A 25,033-nucleotide genomic window follows, 5' to 3' on the forward strand; every position below is an offset into this window, starting at 1 on the left:
TTTGTATATAATACCATATTTGAGGGACAGGGATGCTAAAGCCATTTAGTATGTTTGCTTTTGATTATGCTTCAGTTTTTATTTGCTCTTTTTTTATGCTTGTGTGTATAGTGTGATGTTTAAAATGAGAACAGAGAGGTCTTCAAACACCCAATAAACAAAGGGTATAGATGCAAAAAGCAATTAATGGTATTTCCAAGCACAGAGACTGATGGATACGTTTCTAGATAGAAGATTGAGATGAACTGTACTCACTGTTACTGATTTTGTAGCTTCTTTTGTCTTTTTGTTGTCTCCTTTAGCTGTTGCTGTGCCATTCATTTTACCCTGCAGAAATGATAATTGGTTTATAATAAGTCACATTGTAAATATCTCATGTGGAATCAAAGGGTTCCAGATTCCTCATATCAGGAATCAATGTATTGTAGAGGATAGCTCTTAGGCCATTATACATCAAACCAATCAACAAGATATTTGTTTCAGATGAAACGTTTAAAAGAATGACTATAACTTTTTTTAAGATATTGCGAGCAGTGCACCTGGAGCTAAGCTGATTAGGGTGCAGATTTTTTTTAGCAAGAGCCATGAGCGCCTGCATTGGCGGATACCGCAAAAAGTGGAATAAAAGAAAACCTTAATTTAGGGGGTTTTTTTTTGCATAAAAAACCTCACTTGATTACCAACCGTGATAATTTGATGTTGTATTGAATTTTTTTTTATAACTCTGACTTGGATAGTTGGTTTTAACCAGGGTTTAGACCCTGGAAGTTTTATTTGCTATTGTCTTGCGCATATTCAAAGATTTCTGGCAACCTTGTTCCCACATACTTCGCTTTAAAGGCACTAGACACCTTCAGTAATTGTCAAAAACCAGTCTTCTCACTTGGTGTATCCTATCATTATGCATAAAATGACAAACCTGTGAAAATTTGAGCCCAATTGGTCATCAAAGTGGCAAGAGAATAATGAAAGAAAAAACACCCTTGTTGCACAAATTTGTGTGCTTTCAGATTCTTAACAAAGGCTTCAGGCTCAAAGTCTTTTAATATTTGAGGGAGAATTTACATCTTTCTCAAAAGCTACGTTACTTCAAAGGGAGCCGTTTCTCACAATGTTTTATATTATAAACAGCTCTCCATAGCTCGTTACCAAGGAAGTGATTATGTTTACAATTATTATAAGTAATTACCCATAGATAGTGTCCTCTGCCTTAAGTGTGTAAAGGAAACAAAACCAGTCACTTTAAAAACGTTCCTATGGTTCAATATGCTCAAGACTAGCACAGTGTTATTACATGAGGGAGCTAATAACAGCCACGTAATGCTCCTCCTATGCTTGTCCTTCGTCTATAAATTGCTTCTTATTCTGAGGCTTCTCCCTTGTGTACAGATACAAGGTACTGATTTGTTATTGTTTATGTATGTCAAACCCTACTGGGAGGAAAGGCGGGGTAGCACAATGTGTGCATAAAGCCCTGTTCACATGATGTGCATGCATCTGGCTCACATTGTCCAATCACCATCTAAGTAGCTGACCTGTGAGAACCGCCCATCTTAAAATAGCATTCCTTACACATAGAAGGTGCTATGTCAGGTGCACTATATTAAGAAACTTGCTCCTGGCGTACAAACAGATGATTACAATAAAGAGTCAAATTCAACGACCACCATGAGAAATTAGAGCAATATACTTTTGCGAAAAGAGAAAAGCTAAAACTATGGAAAGAGGAAGGGGTGAAGGGGAGGGGGGCCCACCAAGGGAATATGTACTCCCTTCCCCTTAAGGTTTAAAGAGGAGAGTAGAAACATACATGGACCAGATGAGATACCCTAAGTGCAATACATTGACAGGCATTGTAAAATACAGACAAAGATTTCTTTTAACTCCTACAGGAAATTGACTCCTCCCACAAACAGCCACGTTTGTTTATGATGTCACAAACACTACATCCTCTAATTACCAAAGCACACAAATATTTTGTGCTCAGGAAGGAGTCACCTCTCATCAGCCTTTTAAGAACTTTCTGTGAACCAAGCCAAAGGGTTCACTTCTCTGTTATTCATAACATCGTCAAACTTCAAATGAACGGTCAAGCTTAACTCCAAATTTAGGTCATCAAATGAATATCTACGGAAATCAGTGCCACATGTTGAAGAGATTCATAGAAAGTCTGCCTAGACCCTACTTGGCACCTGTAATCACCTAGAATGCAGCCTGAAGGTGCAGTCCCTATAGCTGTACAAAATTTATTAGAAATTAAGTGCTTGAGTGCAAGCCGCCAAGACGGTCACGATCAATTCAGTGGTTGTGTGCTCACTGCTGGTACAACAATCACAAGAGTATTAGAATATTAGCCCCAGAAGTTTGCCTATTTGTTCCACATGATTGGATCTCTCTGCTAAGCCTTGGTGTGCTGAGTAGGTCAGACACTGGCGCGGACGCTGCCAGCTTGTTTTTTCTGCTTTTTGAAGTCACCTGGAAATGCTAAATGAGGCTAACAAAAAGTACATCAATCATCAATGAAAGGCAGTGGCCCTATGCCCAAACCAACACACTTCTCAACAATCTTTATAAAGCTAAGTAGCCGTATAAGCCCAGACTAACAACCTACTTACAGACCTTTCAAGCTTCAGTTACAGCTTGGTATAGTGACAATTCAGAGTAAAAAATACTCAAAATCCAAAAAGTTACACAATTGGTAAAAATAAAAAATTAAATGGAACAATGCCCTGTGCTAGATTTTTATATAAAACACTCAAATAAGTACATCCATGAATGAGCACCAGATCACTGACAAAATATTGGCAGTCACTATCTTGGGGAAAAAACACCACATTTTCATACTTTTTTTCAAAGGCGTGTTCTACATTAAAATCAAAAATTTGAAACACTTTGCCTTTCCAAAAATCACTGATCTGTGATGTACCATCTTCAATTCAAATTCAAATCAGATACAATAGATGGCGTGCTACAGTTTTACCCTTCCAATGACGATTGAAGATGAGTCAACATGTCTTTACTTCCAACATCTTCTGTACATGCAGGTCAAAATTTAGATTGTTGTTACATCTTGTATGCTATTTGTATTCATAAACATAAGTAATGTACACATTTCTTATATTACTTCAGCTACTTTTATTTTGGTTACAAGTATTTTTTCTTCTGATTGAATTATTTACAAGATGAATCGCCTATCTTCCTGCAATTTTAAGGCCAGCCATAGTTTGTCTATGCTGCTATAAACAAACCTTAGGATCAAGGTGAACTTGGGCAATGCACAGTTGAGTTGAGTTTCCCAGTCCACATACATGTAATGTCAACAAACATTTCACTAAAACTTCAATCAGTAATTTATTGTTAATAAAAAATACCAAGACAAATTTATGCTGCTGAAAGGTGAACTTGGGCAGTGTACAGTTGGTTGAATTTCCCAGTCCGCATTATACATGTAAGTCCCAAGTTTCACTCAAAATTCAGTCAGTAATTTATTGTTAATAAAAATAATCTGACAAATTTATGCTGCTGAAATCTTCAGGTGTTACATTGTAACATTGTTTGTAAGTCAATACCTTCCTAGCGGTCTCTCAAGTTTCTGTCTCAAAATGAACTCAGTCTATCTGCATCTGGCTGCATGTGACTGAAATGCCAATGAACTTTGTCAAATGTTTCATTGTACTAAAACTTGAGAAAATTGACCATTGCAAAATCAACATCTTAGATACGAGTGGTTACAATTGACATCCAGAGTTGACATCCAGTGGAATCAATGTTCTTGCAGCTGATTGGCATACACTCTAGGATTCATTTAATATGACGTAATGCCTTCGATCTTGCCAGGACATTTTCTAAGCATGATATATTATTTTCATACCCAATGGGAAGATTTGGCGCACTACCTATGGGGACAATGTTGTGTCAAGGGGGGACTGATTTGGCGCACTACCTATGGGGACAATGTTGTGTCAAGGGGGGACTGAGCAACAATCGTAATGTGCTGCACATTCACATGGTTTGAGTTATGAATGGCCATGCAAAATAGCAGTAATATTCAGGGACCAATCATATTCCAGGAATGACAACTTCCAAAATAGCATTACTTTTCATGGACCAATCATATTCATGGGATGAGCTTTGGTGCAGAAAGACAGAAAATCTGTAGATTGGCCTTTATTTACCCCTCCACCGACCCCTATTTTAAGTAAACCCTAATTTTGTGAATTAACCAATATTTGGCATGTCTCTTAAAGGCAGTGGACACTATTGGAAATTACTCAAAATAATTATTAGCATAAAACCTCACTTGGTAACGAGTAATGGGGAGAGGTTGATGGTATAAAACATTGTGAGAAACGGCTCCCTCTGAAGTGCCATAGTTTTCGAGAAAGAAGTAATTTTCCACGAATTCGATTTGGAGACCTCAGATTTAGAACTTGATGTCTCGAAATCAACCATCTACTTCGTGTGACAGGGTGTGTGTTTTTTTCTTTCATTATTATCTCGCAAGTTCAATGACTGATAGAGCTCAAATTTTCACAGGTTTGTTATTTTATGCATATATGTTGAGTTACTCAAACTGTGAAGGCTAGTCTTTGATAATTACCAATAGTGTCCACTGCCTTTAAACACAGGAACAATTTAGAGAGCACCTACGCCAATGGGATGAGATGTACCATTATATGCTCACAGACAGGCAAGCCCATACCACTATCAGAGGTAAGGAAGGATTGATGCAAGTAGCTAGCTCACCATGGTCTTTTGGATAGCAGTAACACATCGTTACTGACCAAATTCAATCTCACTTAACTCTTAAACATGCACAAAAAGGTGATTATGTGCTTTTTACAAACTTTACAAGCCACCAGCGCATTTTGCCTAGGAATATATTTAAACCAGGGGTGAGTTTTATTGAGTTATTTGAAGCAAACAATTGCTACATGTACATGTAAGCGCAAAAAACCCTGTTCAGTAGAAACAATGTAAAAGCCAAAATGCCATGTGAAGGTGAAGTATGGTAAGTTTGTGAGTGGTCCTACATTAATATTAACATAACAGTCAGCATACAAGTAAGTTGAGCAGTATTTAGGGAGTTGTAACTGTCCCAGCAATGAGATGGACTCTATCTAAATCCTAGAAGTAGCCTTGTGTCAGGCAGCTGTTTGGCCAAGTCAGGGCATTGCGACTGGATGATCCTCCATCAAGACAAGAAATTTAACCTGACAGGAGGATTAAGAACAAGTGGCTGATACTGTCATCTTGAATCAGTAGGAGAGGGGCAGAACAAACATCCAAGCGTTGTCAAAACGCCCTTTACATTGCAGTCAGTAGAGTATCAGGAAGAGTGTGCTTTAGAAGAGGATGAACCGCCTCCTAGGAGAACTGGAAGAGGGCAAGGCCCTGGAGTACACAGCATTACAACCGGATTAACATATAAACTATTGACCAATCACACAAGGATATCAACATCAAGGTTGTCATGGCACAATCAGGGATACCCTGGCTACAACATGTGGACACAAACTCAGAAATGAAGATGCATCACAATTCTCAACTAACGACAATCTGATCAATGGTAAGCTTTCTAAATCAGGAACTTCATTTGATTAATTTGGTTAACAGTAAAAAGATGACTTGAGTTGTTGAAAGATTGAAATTTTCAAGTTAATGAAAGGGGGATGCAATAAATTACAGAATAAATTGCAAAATATTGATGCTTGTAACCTACATGTAGCAGACTGCACTGCGATATACTGTGGTGAATGCATACAGTATGTACGTGCAAGTTATTCCATGATTACTCTATGCACAGTTACTTGAAACATTTTGGTAAAAACCTGAAAGGAAATTGCTTCCAAGAAACAATAAGGATCTTCCGATATGTTGATTCTGTAATTTGGGACTAAGACTGGAAAACCTCTTCTAAGGTGGAAAACCTCTTTTAAGAGTGGTATAAAGATATTGTGGAATGATGACACATACTCAGAAATGACAGAGTGTGGTAGCTATAAGGAAAGAAACAGTCAGAATCTCAACCAAGAGGTAAAGGAAAAGTTCTTTTACCAATCAATGGTAAATATAAACTACAATTTAGGCAACAGTCATTATCTTAACAAATATAATAATCATGGGAATAGAAACATGTTTAGAGATGCACTGTGCTTCTTTAAAAACCAACCATCAAAACAATATTCTTATTTTTTTTTAATGAATGAACAGAAGAATTTACTTTTTATAATCTGGACAATAATTACTTAGCACTGCAAGCATCTGTTAAAAAATAAAGTATCTGCTGAGTAGCTGAATTAAATTGGGTCAAACCGATACCCGCCCCCCCCCCCCCCTCCTCCCACACACACGCAAACATTTTAGCATCAGGTTTAAGTGGGTGTTTGTTACTTCAGTTTTTCCTGCGTCAGTAACTGTGACACTACATTTCAGGATCAATATCTTCATTAGACATTGTGTACACCAGTGCTTCAGCTGTCCAGTCATTGCATAGTACAAGACTCAAACTCAGGGATCTGTTCCTAGATAACCAATAAATTGACCTAAACTCGTTGCTATATTCAGCATTGAAGTCGTGTAGAACTAGCTGGCTCAAAAAACCAGTTCACTAGGAATAAAAGGCAAACACCTCCCACCACTGGCCGACTCTAGGTCATTGACACTTTAGCATTGCCACTGGCTCTTAACCCATTTGCGGCTAATAAATGCTAGAAAAGTTACCGCAACACAATGACAAAGTTAAATGTTCTCAATTGCTGGCTTCTGAAAAGCTTCAACTTCACACACTCAAAAAAATATTCCCATATTTTACGCTAGAATGATTTTTCAAATTTTTCCCGAGGGCATTTCAAGCTTGGCCAAAACACTTTATTGAAAACTGTTCATTTTTTTTTATCTCTGTGAGGTATCGGAACAAAGCGCAACAATAACGACCACACGAAAGATTTTTGCGGTTTGCAAAAACCACAGGGGTATGTAGCTATTAACTGCCAAAATGTGGCAACTTGTTAATTAATAACCTCTTGTGCTGTTGTCACATAAGTCACAGCTTTATGCGTCAATGCTCTTCTTACGCAAAATAATGAAATGCCTGGTATTTTGACTTTTGTGATGTTGATATCTCTGAACCTTCTCAACCCTAAAATATAACACCACTTCCTGGGTGAGAAGAATCCATTTACAGGGCAACTCTTTCATATTAAAAAAAACCATATCCAACAAACCAATTAATCGAAATAAATATGAACACCCTAAAAAAGAAAAAAAAGACCTTTAAAGGCAGTGGACACTATTGGTAATTGTCAAAGACTTGCCTTCATAGTGGGTGTATCTCAACATACACATAAAATAACAAACCTGTGAAAATTTGAGCTCAATCGGTCATCGAATTTGCGAGATATAAATGAAAGAAAAAAACACCCTTGTCACACCAAGGTGTGTGTGTTTAGATGGTTGATTTTGAGACCTCAAGTTCTAAATCTGAGGTCTCAAAATCAAATTCGTGGCAAATTTCTCGGAAACTATGGCACTTCAGAGGTTGCCGTTTCTCACAATGTTTTATACCATCAACCTCTCCCTATTACTTGTCACCAAGAAAGGTTTTATGCTAATAATTATTTTGAGTAATTACCAATAGTGTCCACTGCCTTTAATAATAAATAAATAAATCAACTAAAAATGTTAGGAATTCGATTACACTTTCTGGCAAGAAAATGTAATTCATATTCCTAATGGTTTCCTTAAAACTCCATAAACTTGGTTGAACTTGGAAAACAAAGATGGCAAACTTCTTATCATACAAAGCCAAGGAATAACAAATTCAGTTTTCATAGGTACATGTATGTGTACAGTTTATAAATAAATCACTTGACTTGACTGTGATTTATGTTTTTATATCAACAGTATGGATGTAAAAACATTCAAAAGTCACTGCTTAGCTGGGATGGAGAAATGGTTTGAGGAAAGCTCCTTTATGATGAGAGGGTGTGTGTCAACTAGGATCCCACTTCAACAGTAGGACAACATTCATGGTATAGCTAAGAATACGTGGGTGAATTTTGAAATGATTTTCTCTTTTATCGCTCTAATGTATGAAAACAAGTAGATTAAGAGGGTACCAAGCCGAAGTAACAGTGACCCGTTTCAGCTAAGTAGAGTTTCTGTCTTAAGCACTTTTTCAGTGTGCTTAGCAGATTACAAGTGTATATGAACAGGGCCCGAACTTTGCGGTCATCAATCCCATTTCATCTGACATTTCCTTCAATTGCATTTCAATATCAAAAAATATTTGTGCGTTTGATTGAAAGTACATTTATTCATTACAAACACAGGTTATTTGTTGATTTCCTTCAATCAAATTGATCGACAGCTTATTGAGGATTGATAATGTTTTGGATACCTGATGACAGGGAGACTAGTTCTGTAATCTACAGCTTGTATTTAGGGTCAGGGGCATTGTATTGTTATACTGTAACAATACATCAGAGAAGCAGACAGGAATATTTGGCCTAAAATGACTGCCAGCATTGTTACCCAAAACGTCATCAACCCTAAAATACTTGTGGGTTTTATTTTGTGGGACAAGCCATTCTGGAATTTACCTTGGAATTCCAGCAAACAGAAGGTGTTATTTGTGTCCTTTGCAGGGGTATTGCCCGGATGCACAGAAAGCATTTAAAAGAAGTAGTGGTTCAGAATGATGTGATTTATAAAAGCCTATTGTTAAGATAGTTCACAATGGGCATAAAGCATTGAGAACATGACTAATGCCTGGTCAATGAGCTTATTGAGTCATTTCAAGAATGTTCTTATTTCAAGGCAGAGACATAGGAAGGGGGGGGGACAGAGACACTTTTGCACGGGAATCACAAAAAGACTAGTATGTGAGACACTCAAGAAAAATATCAATATAAACATTTTGGACATTACCCAAAAGTAGCACAAGATGAAAAACATTATAAACTAAAACGACAGTGATACTTAAATACCACCACTGACTTTGAATGCAAATTTAAGAAATGCGTAGTCTTACATTGTGTTGGTTGGTTGGGCTTGGGAGTGTGAACAGCAAGTTAATGAGTTTAACAAATCATGAAGTATGTATAAATGGATTTATATATATTTTTTTAACCTACATTTTGATGAATTTTTCCAGTTACCCTAACTTAAGTGTTGAAGTTCTTGTACCAGATTGAAAGTTCTTGTACCAGATTGATCTTTATCAATGCACTGTATGACTAGTGCTCTCTTGTCATCCAGCAAGCTCAGCGGTTCTACCCAAGGCATCAGTGGATTTTTTCCCAAATACAAAGAACATTAAAGTGATTAAAGAATGCATCCATGAAGAAAAAACCAAAATTGAATCTTCATTATTCTGGAGAATTTTTTATAATCTGTTTTTGTCACAGGGAAGGGTAAAATAATTGACAGTTGCATTTAAATGAAAAGTGTGTGTGATTGCTGCATGATTTGGCTGCTATGGTAGCGTAATTCTAAAATAAACATGGTTAAGATCAGTACTTTAAGGATATGATGTAAATTGAGCAGTTTCAAGAACAAAAAAAATAACACTTTCTGTTTATTCAGAACAAACACATCTCGGATGTTTGTCCTGATCAAGTGGCATTTGGGCTTATTATTCGCCCCCACATGGCCCTTGCAAAATGTCAGCAGGGTGTTAGCCTTTGTCAATCTGGGCACATCTTTTCAGTCAAATTGATACCGCGCTGTTTGTTTGTGGATCCCATTGGAGTGTCAGCAATGACAACTATGACCTTTGGGGAAAATGGCAAAGATTGATGGCAGGAAATTAGGATTAAACTCTACTGTGGAATGAAAAAAAATACAGTTATTTGGCATCAAGTTTAATATTATGGTTTCTTTTTAATTTCAGGAATTTGTGGGTGGTTGATAAATTGATTTTTTAACATAACCACAAACAAGTATTGTGTAAATTGCCCCTATCAAGTTCTGGGGTGGCAACAAAAATGCAAATTATTTTCAATGTTTGACTTTAATCAGGTCTGTGCCCAGGTGTTCTTACTTGTTAGTAACATTTAACCAGCATTTTATGAAAGGCTATGTGTAGGTGACGCCCTTCTCTCAGTCCAGCAGCTTGAAAAAATACTGGACCTTTTAAATGTTGTTTCTTTGCTTTAATTGGTCTACTGAAGTTTTTCTTGTTCGGAGCATGATAAGTTTTTTTCAAGGGGGGGATGTAGAGAGAGTTTCTGTCATGGTTATAATACGAAAGTACAAAAACACCCAACTTTTCAACAGGTCAAAAACAAATTGCGGTCAACTTTCTTCTTGGAATATGCAGTTTGAGGTATTTGAGATATCCCTGTATTCAAGACCTTGTATAAACGCTAGCTTGTCGTCACCATGTAGCTCGTTGTTAACTATCGGATATGGCTTGTACCTTACAAATCTTTCCCCGCACTTGTTTTTCTTGGCTTGAGTAATCTGTAGGCTATGTACACAACCCCACTTCAAAAATATGAGGGAGAATAAAAACCAGAATAAGAATCAAGGAAAGAGAAACAAGCACACAATGGTACAAAGGAAGAGACCGACTCTACACCACTCTTAAGTATACAAACACCATGTTCAGCTCATGTTTTCTTACTTCTACCCAATGAAAACTTGCTAAGGGCTGGCCTAGAAAGCACATGAAATGCAAATAACTCCCTGCTACTAGGTAATGACATGACCTGGGAATCATAAAAGTTGGTCAGGGAGGAATGCAGATTGAAGGAGCAGCCAACTGTTTTGCTTAGCAATTCAGAGACAATACTGAAGTGAAAGTTAATTATTCTTGAAGTATTTTCCAATGTTTCAAAAATATAATAATTCCCAGCAGGGCTAAACTCTAATACATGTAACAATGCTTGATCAAATGCTCTCTGTTACATGCAGAAGATGTAAAGAAAAAATCCTAAACATACACTATAGCTCAAATGTTACTTGAATTTGGTTTTGTATTAAATCAAAATCTGAAGTGATTGATCAAACTGGGGGGGGGGGTATTTATATTCCACTTAATCCACTACAATTTTAGACCCAGCAAAAGTTTTAACATGCTTTTATAAGGACTTACAATGAAATGTGCAATGATGTACAAGTCCTTATTACAAGAAACCTATAGATACAAGACATCTAATGTGATCCCAATGAACACATAGATTTAGGGATAATCTCCTGATCACCTGATTCAATCATCTTATCCACATGAGTGCCCACCATTAGTTTAACCAAGCCATCAATACAGTCTTACAATACCCCCACAGACTTACATCCGGATTACATCAATTACTAGTGTTTGACCCCAAAGATTTGCAGCATTAATTTCATGCTGAATTATGAAGCCATAAGCTGCCTCTGATTTGGAGATGGGCTTCGGGCGGTGATTCACCCTCACTGATCTACCCCTTGGAGTTGAGGTGCACTTTGAGTATGCTATGACTGCTCAAATTGCCATTCCCATCTCAAATGTTGCACGGATGTTATTCATTAGGCAAAATTATCTCATTGTGGGCATAGCATAGCTCTCAGGGCATCATACACACTATGTATAATTATCAAATTATGTACATGAAAGCAGGCTGAGGGTACGTTGTATTCTTAAGAAGCACACATCTTACTTCTTGAAGACTTTACTCCTGGAATCAGTGAGGTAACCTTGAAGGCATTTACCACTGATCCACAGATAACCCTAGCTCAATTGGGTTATGCTTGCTGATTATTGAGCAAGTTAAAATAATGACAGGGGTTATTAGCACCACAAAGGACAGCAACTTTTGACTTGCCTTGTCCCCCTCATTGCATCTGATGTTTGCTTTGGTAGCTCTGGCTAAGTGCTACCACTATTGCCCTTGTTTTATCTATCAGACTTACACAGTGATGGAAATAATCAAATAAACACTACATGGTAATGAGTAGAAAATCGTAACATCTTTTCAGGTAACCACTTATGTACACACTAAACAGTTTGGAACCTTTTAAATGTTAACCCAAAGAAAAAGGAACATTCTAGAACCCACAAGAATTCATAGCATATCAACATCTGAGACTGTTCACTGTGATAACCCTCAGCATGGGCAGTTTGGCCATGCTGTACTGACTCTCCTTCAGAATCAGACAAACAAGTTACATGACCAGTTAGTATAGGGGTTTCAAGAAAGAGTGAGTTCTACCCAACCTTCGACTGGGACAATTCTTTGTCACACAGAAGTGGCAAAGCACTGTCCATCAAAGTGTTTAATAATGACAAAATAGTCTGGGTACTGGGGACAAGTACTCACCCAGAATACTATAATAGCAATAAGCATCCACCTGTTGCATACCACTGACCAAGTACTAGTTGTCAGCTCTACCACATGAGGGCAGTAGACACCTGCTACAGTCTAGATGTAGGCGGTATGCAAGGACAATCAAATCAACTACACAGGTATATGTACACTGCAAACGGGAAACCTTCAACGATGACTATTATCATCATCAAAAGCAGGTCACCCCTGCAGGTAGCACTCAATTTATATAGTACAAGTACATACACATGTGTTTTTGAATGTCAGTGTATCAACTTGATGAATCATAAGGTGCAGAAAAAAATGCTTTATGGTTAGGCTTTTCATCCCCAGGTAATAAAATAATAAATCCTTCAAAGCTCCTGAAACAGTTATTTCTACAACAATCTGAATATTTGCTTACATGTTATGACTAAACTTTAAACTTAACTTTTCTGAAAGTTTTTCTGTAGTAATTCAGAGGGTACATGTCATAATAGTTACATTAGCAGCGACTTTGCCATCATTACTTAAGCTATGCAATAGACATTATCTTGAACATTATCATGATTCAAAGAAAGCAACCCAATTTAAAGGCAGTGGACACTATTGGTAGTAGTCAAAGACTAGCCTTCACAGTTGGTCTATCTCAACATATGCATAAAATAACAAACCTGTAAAAATTTGAGCTCAATCGGTCATCGAACATGCGAGATAACAATGAAAGAAAAAAACACCCTTGTCACACGAAGTTGTGTGCATTTAGATGGTTGATTTCGAGACCTCAAGTTCTAAATCTGAGGTCTCGAAATCAAATTCATGGAAGATTACTTCTTTCTCGAAAACTATGGCACTTCAGAGAGTGCTGTTTCTCACAATGTTTTATACCACCAGCCTCTCCCCATTTCTCGTTACAAAGTAAGGTTTTGTGCTAGTAATTATTTGGAGTACATGTAATTACCAATAGTGTCCACTGCCTTTAAGCAACAGCTTGCACATTAGTTATTGACAATGATGTACTTATCATGCTTAATGTAGAAGTATACCACCAGATTCACTCACATACCAAGCATAGAATGGCGTACTTCTAAAACAATAGAAACATTACTCTGGTAAAAAAACTTTGCGACACGATACTGCGTTTCATTATAACACCCATGTATAAAATAAGTATAATAGTGATATGGGTATTTACAATATACATGTAATATGTATATAGTGCCTTAAACAAGATCAAACGCTTTCATGGACAGCTGAAGGAGAGTCTTCGATGCAAACAGGGAGTTTGTACCATTCCCTAGGGCCAGCTATGGAAAAAAGCCTTGTCACCTGTACTCAAAATTTGATGCTAACATAGAAATATCAGATGAAGAATGAATACCCTGCCTACATGGGGCATGACATGACAGCAGTTCAATTAGGTAGGGAGGAGATATGACATGCTGGCACTTGAAAAGAGTGAGAAGTAATTCAAAAGTAATGTGATGTTCTGGATATCAGTACAGCCAAGCATCCCCATTTTGGACTTAATGGAGTCTGTTCATCTCCCTTGACTGACACCATACATGTATATTCAAGGGTGTCGATAGCTACTGAAAAGTAGGGTTGAAAAATACACTAATTTCTGTGTTACACTTGTTCCCTTTTTTTAGTTTGACCAGTCGGCGAGACACAAATCTTGTAATGGCCCAAGTAACTGTCTTTTAACCCTCTAGTCCCTGCACCAAGCTTGCTGAAAAAGGTATGATTCTGGCCAAGTTGATCAGATTCTGGCAGTAAGTTACTGGAATTGCGGTTCAAATTTCAAAAGATAGCCAAGGCTCATTATTTATTTTCAGTTTGTGTCCTTTTTTAGTAATAAATGTTCAGAGGTAATTCCCTAGGGAACAATAAATGTCTGTTGTTAATGGCTACCAAATAATTTTTATAGCAATTATTTGTTTATAAGGTTAAAATGAAAACAATTTTCCAGGATTTTACCTGGCTCATACTGATTAATTGCCGAGGCATTAGTTTCTGACAATATCATCATTTTGTTAACAAATGACAAATGAACGCTTTGTTTGGTAAGAGCTAAAAATTGTCATCATCATTAGTGTCAACATTGTACAAGTCAACCGTAAAGGGGGAATTAAACATCATTAATAAGCTACTAAATAGATTGACCAATGCATAATAATGACTCTCCAGTTTTATTTTGATGTTAATTTTTTTCTAGGCAAATAACTGTGCACCCACGCTTTGTGGCAGTCATAACTTTAATGCCCAAAACAAGAATGTAAGCTGGATTTCAGCATTCTTGTATTGGACGAATAAGGCCCAAAAAAACATTCTACGAGTGTTCCATCAGAACGAAAAAATGAAAATGAAGATTTTTATTTATTTTTTTTCATTTGAAAAAATACGTTATGAAATATTTTATGTTATGTATTTTGTTGCATATTTGTGATAAACAGTCCATCAAAGGTAGAGGAACATCTGAAATGCTAGTGCCCCCCCCCCACGAGTCTTAAAAGTGAGGGGAACATGTCTCCCACCCATCGACGTCTTTCCATACATCAACAAATTGTAGGATGCGAGACCAGCACTGCATGATATCAAGTAGATTGATCAATGATTGCCAATGTGATTTAAGTTGTGTAAATCAAAGTTTAAGAATCTACAGATTGAGGTGATATGTTTAGGCGTATGATGATTACTTGTGGTTTAGTTAATGAAAACTACAGAAAATGAAAGAGAACTGAAAGTTGAGATAACAATTCAGAATTTTTTGAGGGGTAGGGAGGTTGGGTTTGATAAGGAGAGGTAGATTAACACACATTGATTTATTCTAAAAATGGATTAGGTTCTGAGGTGACGATGGTTTCTACACTGGTTCCCTTTAATGTTACAGGCTTTTTGGAGTTGAGGTTCCCGAACCCTGAGTGACTCAACCCTTAAGTCCCTGGTTGACATAGGGTGGAGGCTATCCCTGGGGCGCTGTCAATGTCTCCATAGATCCTGTGCTAGTCACACTAACTTTGGCGCTTTGGCGCAGCTACGGCCCTTTGCGGCTGAAATAGCGTGAACAGTTCAAAATACATATTTCCTCATTCATGAGTATAACATGATATAAAGCTAAGGCTGGGCACACCACTGTGAGATACCCCAGCACTGATGTAAAGCATCCTATCTTATTATTTCAAAATGTACTAACTTCTTTTTACAAACAACATGGTCACTTAAATAAATAAATAAATAATATTTAAAAAATCAACAACACACAATGTTAAAATGAAACCAGATTCTTTTCAGCGACTAAAGTTCAATCATTTGACTGGTCTCTGAAAAGAGCCAGAAAGCTGCAATTATTCATTACCATACATTGCAAAATAGTAACTTCCGAACCAGGACAAAACGACTCTTCAGGGGAAGATAAACCTGAAATAATTTAAAATAAGACAGACCAGACCTGAAGAGGATGCCACTATGCCATCAAATTGAAATTCCACTCTTTACTATGCATTGATTTTTTTCAGTTGACAATAACAGGCCCTAAACGGAAAACTTGGGAGGGGGGTTTGCGATGGACAGGATGGGAGGGAGTAATGATCTACATTAGGGAAAATTAAGCAGTCAATAAACATGATTGATCTGATGAGTAATTTTGTGGTTAGTTGCATCATACACCATAAATTTCCGCTTATTTTAACAGAAAAAACAAAACTTAACCCCTGTCACGGGGTCTGACAGTTACTTCTTATCTTTCCACTGATTTGAAAAAACAAGCAAATGGCCTGTAAAGCTCCAAAACAACAAAACTTGTTTAAGTTTTCTAAATATATATATAAAACTAAGTTTACAAAGTAATAAACTAGGCTAAGCACATCTACAATGAGTCCAAACTGATGTTGTTGGGAACGCTTTAAACCAATCTCCATATCAAATCATTGGTAGACATGGTATATGGCAAACACGCCAGCCTCTCAAACCCCTCCCTAGGGGCGGAAGTTATCCACCCCCCCTCCCCATCCACCCAATAACATTTCATCAAGAGTCCCAGACATTTTACCCAAGGGTGCTACAGATGATGTCTCCTAGGTGCCCAGACATCCAGACAATATCTCTCTGATCACACTGCCACCATCAAACACACTCTCAGCATGTTAATTAATTTACTCAGTCCAACTACCAGAAATAGCCCAACAAGATCTGCTTGTAAACGACTTTGAGCAGATTATAAAAGTAGTGCATAACTGCCAGCAAGAGATAATGATCAACCTGGCTTACATATACTCTATCACACTATTCATTTAAAACTATACACAACCAAAGAAGAGAAGTACATATTTCACACACTGAAACTTTTATCAATTTTTGTCTAAAATACCTTGATTCCAAGACTTAGACAAAAAGCAAAATAGTGTTTGGTTCCTGCTCAACTTTATGAAGCACAGCCTAGAATTACATGGCGGCAAGTTGCCGTATTGCCCCTGGGAAAAGTATTCTCTTCCCAGCCGGTTTTCCCACATTCTTTTTTCTACTTTACTGTCATGCCCTTTTCTGCAACGCGATAAGTGTTTAGGATTTGAGGCAATAAGTGTTGATTTATAAATACCTCATTTCATAGAAACAACTTTCAGTGCCTTTTTCATTTAATGCCATTGGCTGTTAGCCATCATGTCTCTCATCCGATATATCAATTACTTTCCCACCGTTAGCGGCAGTCCTACAATTTGCACTTTGTATTGGAATCTTTCCTTCCACAGCATAAAAACGTCTACATTTATCTTAGGCTAACAAAATTAAAGTAAACTGATGACAGTCCTTATAGCAACATTCATAAATTGTTAGCTTTACTCCAAACCAACATGCAGCAGTTGTTTAAAAGCACGTCAGTTTATTCATCCAAAAACCTAGTAGGAAATCATAGCTTTGCAAGCATCCAGACATGCAAATTAAAATGTACGATAGTTCTCAGTTTTCTAGGCCAGTTTTTTTCAAAGAATAAAGAGGAATTCAGCTGAAAGCTGAAAGTTGAAAAGTTGCGTGCCGATCCCCTATCTTTAAGTACTTGTATTAAATGATTGTTGCCTCATTGTATTGCCTTAGTAAATTCCCATGTGCTTATTACACTGCTGCCAAGCCAAAGGAAATATCCCTAATGTATGTTTAAGGCCATCATAAGCCATAGCATCTGACACATCAATTGTTTAATTTCTTACGTGATAAACATAATGTCCGCAATTGTCATGTAAGAGGTAGGAAGTCTAATTGCAATGGATTGACCAAGTTAAATGATCAATTACCAGGAGCCACACCTACTCATGGTCAGTTAACAACAAACAGGGCATGGGTCCATTACACAGGGTTCTAATAGCAATGTGTCATATATTGCAATTTTCCGGATTCATTTGGTAAATCCCTTGTTTTATAATTAGCTAGTTATTTTAAGGTGTTTTAGGTAAAGCCTGAAGCCTCTTTATTTCATGTAAAATACATCAGCTATTTCCACACTCTATATGTAATGAAAACAAATGTGTTAAATACTGACAATGACCCAAACTTAACGTCCAAACCGGAAGTTGAATAAATATTGCCAGTCCTTATTTTGAGGACTGCAGTTAATATTAAAGTTAATTTTGACATGGTTCCAAATGTGAAATTACAATTGACCATTGGCCATGTCAATGAATGTCAAACTAGGGCCCTCTGCTTACAATTAAAATACACTATTTTGCTAAACACCTGTTGCAACCTGAAAACCATTTTAAAACCTAGCAAATGTTTACTCTTAATCCCTAAATGAGCTATTTTCAATGACATCTCCATTAGGTGTCAAATGATTGTCAATAGTAAAAGCACAATGGGCCACCAACACACACAAAGCATCCCTTTCCAGCTTGCTTCAGTTAGTATTGAAAGTACAATGGGCCACCAACACACACAAAGCATCCCTTTCCAGCTTGCTTCAGTTAGTATTGAAAGTACAATGGGCCACCAACACACACAAAGCATCCCTTTCCAGCTTGCTTCAGTTAGTATTGAAAGTACAATGGGCCACCAACACACACAAAGCATCCCTTTCCAGCTTGCTTCAGTTAGTATTGAAAGTACAATGGGCCACCAACACACACAAAGCATCCCTTTCCAGCTTGCTTCAGTTAGTATTGAAAGTACAATGGGCCACCAACACACACAAAGCATCCCTTTCCAGCTTGCTTCAGTTAGTATTGAAAGTACAATGGGCCACCAACACACACAAAGCATCCCTTTCCAGCTTGCTTCAGTTAGTATTGAAAGTAAATGAAAACAACACTTGCGACTTTAAAGGAACACGTTGCCTTGGATCGGTCGAGTTGGTCTTTGAAAAGCGTTTGTAACTGTTTTTTATAAAATGCATATGGGTAGAAAGATGTTGTAAAAGTAGAATACAATGATCCACACAAACATGCCTCGAAATTGCGTGGTTTTCCTTTTACCTCGTCGACTAACACATCGGCCATTTATGGGGGTCAAAATTTTGACTCCCATAAATGGCCGACCGTGTTAGTTCTCACAGTAGAAGGAAAACCACGCAATTTCGAGGCAAACTTGTGTGGATCATTGTATTCTACTTTTAAAACATCTTTCCAACCATATGCATTATATACAAAACTGTTACAAACGCTTTTGTTTTGACCGACTCGTCCGATCCAAGGCAACGTGTTCCTTTAAGTCCCACTACTCTTGACTGCATTGTTTTGTGCCTGAAGTCCCACTACTCTTGACTGCATTGTTTTGTGCCTGTTAAAAAGCTTCAGAATTCTAGACATCTGTCCCCCTTTACACTTCAGAAGTATGTACAGGTAATTGGTTGGGAGTATGCTTCCGACTTAACACTTGTGTTTCTCTTCATTTAAAAACTTTTTTGCACGTTCGTCTTGCTTCAAATGGCCCCCTCAGATCTGTGTAGAAACTGTCAGCCACATGGAATAGCATGTCACAATGTCGATGATACATTGTAACATCCTGTTGCTACACAAGATGGTTCCGTTCACTGAAATCAGCACTTAGAACTCTATCATGGTAGCCATCTTGATTTGCATCAATTCAAATCAATAGACCTTATGCACGTGTCGTCATTTCAGTAGGGCGCCCTCACCTAGAGGTCACAAGGAGGTAGTTCATTAGCCAATTCTGTGCGACACCCGCAAAAAACTGTGCGGCTCGGTTATTTCGTCACCGTTTTTCCTCCAAGATGGCGGCTGGATGGCGCCAATACATAAGGTCTATTTGAATTCAGATTCCATTTCTTGGTAAAAATGAGAACTGCTTATTCTCACGAATAAAGATATGAGATTAAGTAACTGTCATCTTAGTGAAAAAGATGCCTAACAAATATAGCACCCTCTGGAACCTTCTGTCATGCTTTTGTGTGGGAGCTGGAGGTCAGGTTTAGGTCGTTATTTGTTTTTATGTAGGTTTTAAAACAAAACCTGTGCTTTGTTTGCTGCGTGCCTTGCTCCATGCTCAAACCATGCTGTATGCCGAACGCCTTGCTCTATGCTGCGTGCTTTGCTCTGGGCTGCGTGCCTTGCTTTAAGCTCAAACCATGCTGTATGCTGAACGCCTTGCTCTATGCTGCGTGCTTTGCTCTGGGCTGCGTGTCATGCTTTATGCTCAAACCTTGCTGTATGCTGAACGCCTTGCTCTATGCTGTGTGCTTTGCTATATGCTGAACGCCTTGCTCTATGTTGTGTACTTTGCTCTATGCTTAACGCCTTGCTCTATGCTGCGTGCTTTGCTCTGGGCCGGCTGCGTGCCTTGCTCCATGCTCAAACTTACTCCTAGAACTATTTCGGTTTCGTCCGGCTATCGTCTCCCGTAACCTCATTATAAGTTATCACACAAGCGCGAGTCGAATACCAAAAAAAAAAGCGATTCTGCGTCCCATATCCAACTCGGCCTTCGGCCTCGTTGGATATGGGACGCAGACGCACGCAATTTTTTCGTATTTCACGAGTGTGCGTGTGATAACGAATTTATCTTCCAGTCTCACTTGCAACGTGCAAAATTTAAAACTTCAGAGCGTTATTTCACGCGCACAAAGTTTAGAATGTAATTTTTTCACTGTCCGTATATAAAGGAAGTAGGATATAAAACAGAGGTCGTAGCATATATGTTTTTATCCCCCTAGTAGTTCGAGCTTCTGATTGGTGGATTAGCGCGTACTGGAAGATAAAGGTTTATATCTCTGACGCGTTAAACGATGATGGTTCAATCATGGTTCAATAAATCTTGGAATCACAAATCTCTTTTTTTCTTCTTTTTTCCTAATCTCGCTATATGTGTCCTTTGATGTCTCAATGTCCGAGGGGACGACCAGAGAATCCACTCCGCAATCTCAAAAATTGTTTAAAATTATAAATTCTTACTATAATTCAGTCCCCCACTACTCCGTTTTACCACTACACTACAAATGCTGATTGTCCCCGAACTTTGACAAACGCATCGCGAAGTCACGACACGTGACGTCTGATGAGCATGTGCATTTTTTTTTGTTCAGGACAAACGCGGAGAATTATCTGCACACGGATCGCCTTATGCTCAAACCTTGCTGTATGCTTAACGCCTTGCTCTATGCTGTGGCAATGCTTTATGCTGCGTGCTTTGCTCTGGGCTGCGTACCTCGCTTTATGCTGTGTGCATTACTCGCTACATGAAACTCATACGTAGTATTTATTAAACCTCAAACAACAACTAAGGAGTGTCGGCACTTGTAAACTGACAAAAGTTAAATGGAAGCGGCAAAAAGGTTTGAACCAAATCCAATTACCCTTTTGGCAATCTTTGAAGTTTCATCAAAGGAAAAATAACTCTTCGTGCAGCAAATACCTTATCTTAATTCACAATCAGTAGAGACTTAATTTTCTTGTGCAGACATGTCAATGGATGACACTTTAATATCGTCTTAAATCCTGAACACGGAAACTAAAAATTGAAAGTACATGTATGATTCATTGATAGCATGTCCATGTAAAATCTTCACATTCCACGATTCAATATCTCAGAGTCAAACAGAGATTACACAAACAAAAAACTACCAATCTTCTGCAAGTCCTTGTCATTTCAATACTATTACCTATCGGGTATTTGAAATGAAACGCAAGGTTGAACTTAGTCAAAATCAGACATATAAAGCACCTGGATTATTTACCTTCAATGTCTTAAAAATCATGCACTTCTGTTTCTTACACGGTACTTCTACATGTACAAGAACTGATTTCTATTTTTGTAATGTTTCATACATGTTTTACTTGTGAAAGTCCCCCGAGTATACAAAGTACTTAGTAAACCACAAGTTGAAAATTAGGGTTTCCTTCAAACATGTCAAATGGTAATTATTCAGAAAACATACCATTTCCTGAGAGAAACTTTGGCAGCACTTATGGCTGATCTATGTGCAAGGGGAAAGAATTGACAAGAGAAGGCGATCAGTGGCCTTGGACTTGATTCATATATATTAAAATGTAATGATGGTGGCTTCTTTCATATAGCACACAAATTCTGTGAAACAGTGATCCTCATGATGCTCAACAACAGGCAAAATATACTAGTAAGATAACAACAACATTTGGGAGAATGGGTAATTAGAGCACAAGCAATTAGGTTTGGGGCGATTGTTTGAAAGAACTGGCAGACGAAGCTTGCCAAGGAACACTTTGGAAGACTGTTCCAGAGAGTTGGGCCAGCATGGGGAAAAAACTGCAGTCACCCAAAGAGTGTTGGGATCTGGGAACATAAAGAAGGGAGTTATCTGATGACCTGAGTTTGAACAGATGAATGTATGCCTGTATTGAACTCTGTATATAGACAGATGAGGAGCCAGACACCAGCAATAGAGCTTTGAAGGTGATGCGTTTCTCAACAGACAGACAGTTAAGGGACTCATCAGCAACAGGTGTTATGTGACTGGATGTTGACGAGGATTACAAGTCTGGCAGCAAAACTTAGCAAGAGGTGCTATTTATTTACTTGTTATTGGGAAAGACTTACAAGAAGTGGGTTAGAGAAATCAAAGCATCAAGAAATGAGGGGTGGAGTAGCTGTATTTGCAACAAAGACAAGGTTGCGCAGCTGATATTTAATTGACCTACATGTAGACACATGGCAGGTATAGTAAAGGAAGAACATATCATGGAAATGTTTGTGATTTAAACACTTTCTGTTAAGCAAGGCAACTACTTTTTAATTTGAGGTTTGGAAGAGTTTAATTTGAGGTTTGGAAGAGTTCAATCAGAACATCAATATATACCAAATAGATGATAACTTCTTTTTAAATGAGCATGTTAGTAGTAATCAACAATTTATGACAAATATGTACACTGCCTTTATTTGTTGTTGGTTATTTCAAGAAGATATTTATCTCACAAAGTGATTAGTAGTGATACCCATTAGTAGTGATACCCATTAGCAATCACACAAAAGCTTTTCATCCTTAAATTTACAATTTGAAAATGAAATTGATACAAGTGTTCAATCTCTTTCCTGCAATAATGAAATAAAAATGTATAACACTAGATCCTCAGAACAAAAACCCCAAAACACCCTGTCAACTCAAATTTGAAAAGTATCTGCTGGCAAAGTTATCATCATGCTTCGAGTGGGAGTCACTTGGATCATTTTTCCTCCCCAGATCTATCTATTACTGTATCGGGGCTTACAGTATAAAGCCAAGCACTAAAATACACTTATGGCAAGCCCTGTGATTTAATTACTAGAAGCTAGTGCAGGTAAAGTTCTTGCCTATATTCACTGTAAAGGGATCCAATTGGCAGCTAATGGCATTTACATGTTCATCCAGTCTGGGCATATGATATTTAAGATTGTCATTCATTCTCAACTAACAACAAAGAGTTGTAGCCAACAGCCGGACAGTTCCATTTACACAAAGTTACGAGAGTAGAAATGCCATGTAATGTGCATCTGATACTAATTAGCAGTTGAAACTGTACCGCAGTTGTGCCATAAATCCCTCAGGGAGGCGAGATAGATTAACAAGGTGGCAATATCTAATTTAATTGGAACACTTTTAATGTATGTAGTCTCACGCTACTTTCACATTCTCATGCTGCCATCTCTATAGGCTTAAATTAAGTTGAATACTTAACTTGTTAACTTGTTATATGAGAATTTCAGGTCTAATGTTAAATGTAGTCAATGTTTGCTAACTTCAGTGTAGAAATATGTATTGAACCATGGCTACTATTGGTCAAAAGTAAGTCACATGACAATTATGACCAATAGTGAAGTTTAAAAATTGATGATTCATTAAATACTGCGCATGATACCACCTCATTTAGAGTAAGGAGCTAAAAAACAACATAAACAATATAATATGAGTAGAAACTTACATCTTGGCAATCATTTTCAGTTGAATTTCATTGATAATTTAAGAGGCTTCTTGAGTTTCCTAATGATGACACATCACATGGTGTACTTTGCAGAAATATTGGCTTAGCGCTGAGCAGCAATAGCAGCAGTAAGAGCACCTCGTAGTTCAAGGCCACAAGAGACAACTCCCTAAAGATTATTGTCATCTTGAATAGCTGCCCGGTCTCCCCTCCGTCATCATGATGCTGTACAGAGACATCATGTCGCTGACTCACACCGTTTACAAACTAAGCTTGGGATCGCAAAGTGAGCACACTGTTCTAATTACACCGGAGCAACATGTATACCTGGGGATCAAGATGACTTCTTCATACTGCCTTGATTCGTATGATAACAACCAGAAGAACTAGTAATAATGGGCCTATGGGATCAGGCATTACTGTGTTTCTTCTGTTGCTTTTACGTCACAAATTCCTGAGAGACTGATTCTGCCTACTCAGGTCTTGACTGTCAAATAGGTACCTTCTTACTGAACCGATACAGTAACATATAATTTCACACTGATCTTGGTAACAATTCAATCCCTTTACACAAAGATCCTTGCTTCTTATACTTGAAATATATGTTGTCATGAATGGGTGAAATCAAACTAGGTGTCATCATGATGTTAAAATGTTACCTTCAACATTGTTCGTCTGAAGCCCTGAAAACATTCTAAAAGCCATTCAGTTTCAAATGCATAAGTTGCAATTAACTTGTATGTAAACAAGGGTATCAACATAACTGTTACCAGACCTTCGTTTATAGAAATAGAAGGAGCTCTTTTAATTGTTCTCCTGAGAATTCTCAGGAGCTCAATTTGAGCTCCTAAAAAAATCACTCTTCTTAGATTGTCCAAGAGCTCAATTTGTTTGACTAGCATACTCAGTTTATGATTACTATATGGTCAGGTCGGATCGGACGTACACAAATAAAATTTACAGACAAAATAAAATAAAACAACTCCCACTCCCGTGTGACAAAATACGGCATGATTTTAAGGTTGTAAGTTTCCTTTCTTTCTAAAATGTTTTCACATTTGATATAAAGCATTAGAAAATACACATTTTCTTACGAGAAAATACGTCGTTGATATCCATGGTTGAAAGTAGTAGTTCTAGTATTGCACGGACGACGTATACATAGTAGCGAGTTCGTAAAGCTAGCAATCTGTTAATTGCGCTGCTCAATCTCGAGATTGCACAACAGATGTTGCTTGAGCTACATACGCCGACGGTATGCGCTTCGTCCTCGCATTTGCGCCGCCTGGAAAAGCGCTAAAACTCCCACGTGACACGTCGAGTCTTGTCTCAATGCGTTTATTGCTGGTTCGCGTGGATTTTACCAAT

The 25,033-nt window shown here is 37.8% G+C and overlaps 1 protein-coding gene across 2 annotated transcripts in view; it reads right to left on the reverse strand.

The window, feature by feature from the left end:
* The window catches only part of LOC139941003 (nucleoplasmin-like protein ANO39), an 86,149-nt gene that overhangs the window by 35,719 nt on the left and 25,397 nt on the right, over positions 1–25,033 (reverse strand). For both annotated transcript variants that reach the window (XM_071937416.1, XM_071937415.1), the window contains one exon: positions 256–327. In XM_071937416.1, the coding sequence (XP_071793517.1) occupies positions 256–327 (72 nt within the window). The remainder of the gene's footprint in view (positions 1–255; positions 328–25,033) is intronic.

Source organism: Asterias amurensis, chromosome 8 (genome assembly GCF_032118995.1).
Source record: "Asterias amurensis chromosome 8, ASM3211899v1".
In the NCBI taxonomy this organism is placed as follows: Eukaryota; Metazoa; Echinodermata; class Asteroidea; order Forcipulatida; family Asteriidae; genus Asterias; species Asterias amurensis.